Consider the following 8,241-nt stretch of genomic DNA (forward strand, 5'->3'; position numbering starts at 1 on the left):
ACACGTAGCATTAGGGGATCGGAGTGTCACGTTCCGACACGTAGCATTAGGGGATCGGAGTGTCACGTTCCGACACGATAAGAATAAAGAGAAGAAATCTTGAATTATGTTAATACACTAAATTTTCGAAGAACCTATTTCCCAAATGAGTATGGTGTGGAGGCTTGAGTCCTCATAGGTGTGCTTGGTGTTGTTGCCAATGTTCTTGTACTTGTTGATTGTCCCCTGTTAAGTAATGTGGTTGATTTTATATTATTATTCAGTATATATTGCTTTCTATTTTGAGTTGGCCGATGATACCTACTTAGTAATTGTTCCTTGTACTGACCCCTACTTTTATTTCCTTCTTGTTGTTTTGTGGAGTGCAGCAAGTGCACCATTGACTTCGACTCGTCCTCAACTCTAGCCAGTCTTCAGCACGTCAGATTTCAGGGTGACCTATTATTCCTAGCTCGGACTGGATTCTCTCATTCACGTCTTGATGTCCTTGAAGTTCGGACATGGACCATTTGTTTACTTATTTTAGTTTCTTAAATACTCTTAGACTTAGTAATTTGAGGATAGATGTTCTTGATGTGATGACTTCCAGATTTTGGGGATGATAAGTATTATAATTTAGAGGTTTATTTAATTGGTTATATTAATGAGTTTTGGGTCTTCCGCATTATATTTTGTTCATTATGGTTGAAATATTGGTAAAACGTTGGGGTTTAGATTTGTTGGTTCGCTCACATAGGAGGATAAGTGTGGGTGCCACTCGCGACTCGTTTGGGTCGTGACAAATAACAACTTTTGATTGCCTTCATATTTGAGATTTGTCGTCATACTGGTAAGCAACCACCAACACAAAAACAAAGGTACCAAGAAAGTTGTCAAAGAAACTCAGACCTCTTTGTCAATCATAGTGACAATTGTATAGAATTCAAAGAACCCAAAAGCTACGATCTTTGATTTTTTCTTCCTTCGAGAGTGTCAGTCAAAAATCAAATATTCATTGTGTATCTTCTCAAATTTTCAACAAAAGTTTTGAATCCTACTTAAAAATAATTCCGTTGAAATAGAGACAAAGATGAACAGGGATTTTGGATTTTTAATTGATTTGTTGTTTTAGAATTTAGTTTCTCTGATCGACACATTAAAGAGGAATGAATAGCATAAATTATGAGATTTTAATATGATTTTCTCTTTTGTTTTTCTTTTTAAGCGTAACAACCACATTTATAATGCATCAAAATTAATGTATTTTGACATCCAATTATGTACCCGAATGACTAATATTTTAAGAAATTTTTATAAAAGAGAAAAAAATAGAGATATGATATAATTTAGATTTTACCTTATGGGATTTATCTAAGATATACTTAAAAAAAAAATATAACATCTCTATTGATAGAACTTTAATTCAATAAAAAGGTACAATTGAACATGAGTTATAATGTACTACTCTTATTGAAGTAATAATTAATTTGATTGGTGAGAGTAACGATTCTATCCTATATGAATATTTAAAAGTTGGTTAGAGTAAGAATATGACCTATAAAAAAAATTTAAATATGAAATAAATAGTTGATAGATATAAAATGGTGAGCCGTATTATTTTTACAAAATATAAGCCAATAGATAATTTTTAGTATTTGGAAAATGTAAAATCGTGAGACGAAATTCTCAAATCAAGATTTGGGATATCATCTCATGATTTCAAATCATGAGATTTAACTTCCTATCCAAACCTGATTTTATCTCATAGTTTTAAATTACAAAATAAAATTGCATGTTCAAACGCCTACTTCAATAGACAAAAATAAATGAAGTAAGAAAAACCAACTGAAATGTATGAAAAGTTAATTTTACTTGCTAATATTAGTACATTCATGGAAAATTATATGATTCAAAGATACAAATTTCTGAACTTAACTAAAATTCTAAGCTATAATATAATTCATAGGCAAGTCTTGCCATAGTCTAAGGACATGAGATAGTTGAGACTAGCTCCTTGTGAACTTTTAATGAATTCTGTGTTTGACTTCAAGAATTCTACTAATCCTGGCAACCAAATAGCATCACGTACATGCTTCAAGGTTAGAGTATGCATCAAATTTTGCCCCATACATGAAATCTCAACCTGGTATAAAAGAACAAAATAACATTATTGCTTTACAAAAGTATATGAAGTGTTTTATTTCTTTGTAATTAATTAACAGTGATATTTTACATGGGAATCGACTATTTTACGTGTGATTAGATGTGTCCGTGCGTATGTGAAAGCATATGATTAATTTTTATCTAATCATATTTTAAAAAATTAATTTTAGCATAAGAACACTGAGTTGTTAAAAGTGTCATAATTTAATTCTTATGCTAAAAACACTATAACGATCAATATAACAGTCGTTATTGAGGCTTTTTTTAGCGACAAACATGAGCATAAATGAATGAAATATTTGGTTGCTAAACGAAGGTTTAACGACCGGATTCTCAATTCGATCGATAATTTTGGGGGGTCGTTTAATAGAGTGTATAAGAATAATATAAATTATATTGCATTAATAATGTTTGCATTAATATGCTTGTACTAGTTATGTTTGCAGCGATTATGCTGAGATTTTTCTTATGCAAATTTTAGTTTGGTTATTAAAAACAACATGCATTGCATAATTATTTTTTAAATAATATTTAGTTGTTTATAAAAATACTCTCCACATATATGGTGAGAGGATGTGAAAAAGGTTTTGAGGAACAATTATATCTTTAACCATGTTAATGCATGTATTAGTATCCATTGCATTACTAATGCATAAAAATCTTTAATGCTTACATATATACACATGATAGAGTGTATTAATTAGTAATGTAAGCATTAGTTTTACATAGAATAAAATAGTGTACCTAACAAAGTATTAGTAATACACAAAATTAATTAATGCATACATTATTTTCCTCAATATACTCTGCCAAGTGACCTGTTAATGTTAGGGCTAATAGTGATCGATAATGATTAAGTTTCTTTGATCGTTAGTAGCTTAAAGGAAACAATATAATCAGACGTGGACCTACGTGATGAAGTAGGATTATGTGCAACCATTAAGTCCAAAGAAGATTCTATGCATATATACCTTAAAATGTGAACATATATTTTATTATGCATCCTAATTCTGAAAAGCAAGTTGGGTGCAAGGTGTCAAGATCATTGCTTAGATATACCCATCAAACTCAGATATTAGTTGTTGGATATTTCATATGATAAGACACAATCGATTGCTCACAACTTGAACTTCAATATTAAAAGGTAAAGACCCGTATCAATCTTATAATTCGTATACATGATTTTCGTACCTTCACACTCTAACAACTATCTCTTATTTCTCACTCACATGTTATTGACTTACCATTTTAAGTTCTCTCTTACAACTCAAATGGTCATCTTTGTGGGTGGTGAAGGAAAAATTAATTTAAAAAATTTTGGACTTCTTTAGATTTTTTTTTATTTTTTTTAGAAATATTACTTCATTTCTCTACAACTCTTGGATGAAGTAGATACTTCTTTAAAATGTCTTATATATTAATTTAGTTGGGAATGAATTCTTTATTATGCTGAACTCTTGTTCAGATGATAAACAACAACAAGAGTCAAATGCCTTTACTATGGATCAAAATGACAAGACAATTTTTTTGGTTAGCTAATTGGAATGCCTAATTGTTTAGCTTGGCCTTTCCTTTATTAAAGGATAAAAAAAAGTTGTTGCAATTAATAGTCAGATATAATTATACTCTTCCTTCCTGATTTATAACATCGTCACACACGATTTGGGAACTCTTGTAATAAAAAAAATTCTCAAGTAGTAATTATTTTGGGATAATATAATATTTTTGGTTAAAATTACATTTCTTTTGTTTAAGTTTATGCGATTCACTTTTTTTTTAATTAATATTTTTTAAAAAAATACAATTTTTATGGTAAATAATAAATTTAAATTTAAAATGTCTATTTTATCCTTAATGAAAAGAATTATAATCACATAAATATCTATCACCACAAATTTTAATAGTCATTCTATCTATTTTAAACTCGGTTACCAATTATTCCTGAATTAGATCAGATTTTAGGTTAATATTAAGAAAATAATTCATCGATGCCCTAAAAATGAGGTTTTCTTATGAAATTTATTACATTTCACTTTGAATTCTGTTTTCAAACATCAACAAAAATTTTGACGAAACACTAATAATTTTTTAAAAAAAATTATTGATGTTCAAATCAAACAGATTAGTTAGACTCAAAAGATAATGTAATATGTATATATTTTTCTTTATCTCTCTATATATTAGTAATAAATAATGTGATCCAAACAAATATATGTAGGGCCTTAAGGATGCATCATAGTGTAAAAGAAGTTACTACTACTCTACTAAGTGTACTGGTTAAGGTTCTTAATTGTTGTAATACTAATATAGTATGCAAACAATGAATAATTATTGGAAATCAAAAGTTGATAAGAGAGAGAGTTGTAGGAAATGCAATTATTTGTTGGTATCTTTTACCCAAAATGAAGTAACATAAATCTATGATACGAAGCAAAGTCAGAAATGACCCAACAGACAATCATTATACTACTAATCATTATTCATGTTTATCCATGCAACTCTCAATATAATTATTACTCCCTCAATCCCTTTTCACAAGTTTGTTTGATTTTATAAGGAATGTAATTACCATAGAAAGAAAGATATTAGAAATTTGTATCTAAAACATAAAAAATGTTTTTGTTGTTAAGATATATCATTTTAATAGCGATTCAATAGATATTTTAAAATTAAATTATTATTTTAATTTATATAATTTAGTTTGACTTAACAAGAAAGAAAAAAAAAACTTTGAAATTTGTTTCTAAAATAAGTCATATTTATTTGTGTAACTGTAAATTATTTTATAAAAAGGATAGATTTGATAGATATTTTAAAATTAAATTATTACTAAATGTGGAAATGTGTCGCTCTTTTTTGAGGTGTCAGCGGTGGTTGTAGTAATAAATATCAGGATTGTCATTAAGGGGTGTGTCAATGGTTGTATCAATAAAAAAAATATAATTATGGCTAGTAGGATTAGAGCACACAACCTTGATGAATTTTCACTAACGCCTTAACAATTAGATTTTAACTTTTGTCGATAAGTGTTAATACTTGTATATAATTAATATTTGACCTTTATGCACAATATAATTTTCTGACAAAGTGATGTTGCTTGACACCCCTCGAGTAAGGGTGAGTCCGCTCCTGCTTTTTGAGATAAATCATATGAATTGTAACAGGAGTACAAAATAAACTAATTTTAAGAAAACGTAAATCATATAAACTAAAACAGACACTAACCTCAGCTTGGTTGGAGAGACCAAGCTTTGTAACCAGGTAGGTTTTAAGCATGAAGACTGTCACCTTCTCGTCTCTTTTCACATCACACCACACCATATATAAGAAAAATAATTAAAAAGAAAAGTAAGTGACCCTTTCTTTCTTTCAACAACACCATCATTAATAAACTGAAAATATTATGTGATGCAGACGTTTGACAACATCTTTTCTATACATGGATAGATAGATATGGATCCATCACACAAATTAATTTTTAGTCAAACCAGCTTTTACATACGAATTATAAATTGAGGGCTTAGTTACATCACAAGGATTATATTCTAACGAAATGATTGTCTGTTTACATACAATGATATATGCCCTAAGTTACATGCATTACTATGGCTTGTAAATTGGAGTAATATTTTGAAACTTTCCTAGTATTAATATATATTCACCTAATTTATCCACATATTATGTCATACTAAGTGAGGATTATATGATCCTCACATAAAAAGAAATTGATCCGTACATAGTTTAAGGGGGTTAAACAACAAAAAAAAAATTAAGTTCAAAGGGACAATAAAACGTCTGCACAAGTTAGGTGTGTAACTGATAATTTATTATAGGTCAAGGATTTTTATACCTTATCCACATTAATTAATTTAAGATCGTTAAAGTTCGCTTTTAGTTATTTAAATAGTTTTTAGTAAAATAAGTTATTTAATTTAAGATAAAGTTGAAATTTAAATATTAGTTAGACTGTTTTAGCTATCGAGATATATTAGGATTTTCTAAATTTTAAATTATGCGCTATTTTATGTTGACTATTTAAAGCCTCTAAATACTTAATAAAATTACTAAAACTTATTACAAGTCATTTTAATCTATTGAAAGATATTTCAATTAAAATTTTGTAGCCGCATTGACAAATAAAACACCAGCAAAAGATTAATATTAAGACCCACAATCGTTGGTGTTTGTTTTCCAAAGAAAATAATGAAAATTAAGCTATCACATAAAGTTATTTAGTACTCTAATAGGAGTACTTGATTATTGAAACGGTTGAATTCAATTTTAATTGTCATGTTATATATTTCAACATTCAATTAGATTATATTGGTTTGATATTTAAACTAAAAGTTTAGATATACATTCAAAAACTAATAAAAAGTATAATAAATTACAATTTTTTGGATATCAATATATTAAAAAATATACTATAAAATATTGATGAAAATTCTTTATCGTTTAACTCTAAGAAAACCATTATAATTTAAGAAACATAGAGTACAAGATATATATTATGTATTTGCGGTATATGTTAGGAAAAACTTTTTAAATGTGCGCTAATTAATTACTGATGTGACATTGATTATATTTGTATACTAATTAAATGTGTGACAATATATATAATACCATGGCTTATGAATAATTATTCACACAACTTTATTTTAATTGATCCAAATTATATCAATGTTTAAATTTATATATATATATATATATATATATATATATATATTTGTGTGTGTGTGTGTGTTATGCACGTATAATAACCATATATGGAGAACTTACTTGACTCTTATAAACGTTTTTGGAAGCTGAGGTAGAAATTCTCCTTTCCTATCATTATTAACAAACAATGAAAATGTTAAAAGTATGAAGAAAATGAAAATTTGTGCAAAGAGTTAAAAGTGGTTACCGATTAACTGAGGAACGTAAAGAGAACCAAATTCCTGGTGGGGAATAATGTGGAATTGAGGTATTAGTGCATACAACAAGTGCAGATGAAGATGAAGACGAAGACGAAGATCCCAAATGATTATTTCTAACCACCATTTTCATATCATCATCATCACCCGATCCTAACCCTAACCCTAATCCTAACCCTAACCTTAGCTCTAGTTCCTCTTGACCTTGTTGCTCTTTTAATACATCAAAATGACCTCTTCTTTCAATAGCTGATCCACATGACTCCATACCTAATTAAAGCCCTTTCTTGCAAGTATATTATTACAACATATAAAATGAAAAGGAAGAAGTAGAAGAAGAATAGACTATATTACATTATTGACTTTTATATATGCCTAACTAAGCTTCAGTGGAAAGAATAGGAATTGTGGGAGGACAAAGTTATCTCCTAATCACCAGCAGCAACTTTATTTAAAAAGGAAACCTACTTTTCTTTCTCAAAGAACCCACAACAATAAGTAGTAGTCCTGTTTCGTCATTCCGTCTCAATTTATGTGATACATTCATTAATTTTAATTAACCTATTATTAAAAAAACACTTTTTCATATTTTAACCGTCATTTTAATTCTTTTCATACTCATTAAAAAAAATAGTAAATATTAACGATATAATTAGTAATTTGAAACAATGATCAACTTTGGTCTTGAATTCATTAAAGGACAACTAAAAATGGAATGTAGAGGTATTCTATTTGTATAAAAAAAATCTCTTCTCTAATTGGACATTTAGGGACTGTTTTGTACGAAGGAAAATGTTTTCCTAGAAAATGTTTTCCTGAAAGACAAGTACATGTTGGACTTATTTTCTCACGTTTAGTTGTTGAGTAGAAAATACTTTTCGAAAATGATTTTTAGAGTTTGATTTATGAATGAAAAATGTTTTTGAGAGACATCTTTTATTTTTACTAAAGTAGAAAATAATTTGTGAAATTGAAAATATTTTGTAAAAACAACTTTTATTTTGGAGTGGGGGTGGGATGGGGTAAGAGTGAAAAAATAATAATGTGAACTTTATAGTATTTTTCAAAAACAAATTTAATTTTTTGGGGTAGGAGTTTAAAAATAAAAATTTGAAGTTGAAAATATTTTTAAAAAGCATAATTATTTTTTTTGGGGAGGGGATGGGTTTGGAGGGGGGGGGGG

General features: G+C 28.2%; 1 protein-coding gene across 1 annotated transcript; it reads right to left on the reverse strand.

Annotated features, from left to right (window-relative positions):
• Nucleotides 1–1,846: 1,846 nt before the first annotated feature.
• Nucleotides 1,847–7,437, reverse strand: LOC107017575 (E3 ubiquitin protein ligase DRIP2-like). Its single transcript, XM_015217745.2, has 4 exons — nucleotides 7,049–7,437; nucleotides 6,922–6,969; nucleotides 5,368–5,440; nucleotides 1,847–2,122 (listed from the first exon to the last, which is right to left on the reverse strand). Exons 1-4 carry the CDS (start codon nucleotides 7,324–7,326, stop codon nucleotides 1,940–1,942), a joined length of 582 nt encoding a protein of 193 aa, XP_015073231.1. The 5' UTR covers nucleotides 7,327–7,437; the 3' UTR covers nucleotides 1,847–1,939.
• Between the last annotated feature and the right edge of the window lie 804 nt (nucleotides 7,438–8,241).

Source organism: Solanum pennellii, chromosome 4, assembly GCF_001406875.1.
Source record: "Solanum pennellii chromosome 4, SPENNV200".
In the NCBI taxonomy this organism is placed as follows: Eukaryota; Viridiplantae; Streptophyta; class Magnoliopsida; order Solanales; family Solanaceae; genus Solanum; species Solanum pennellii.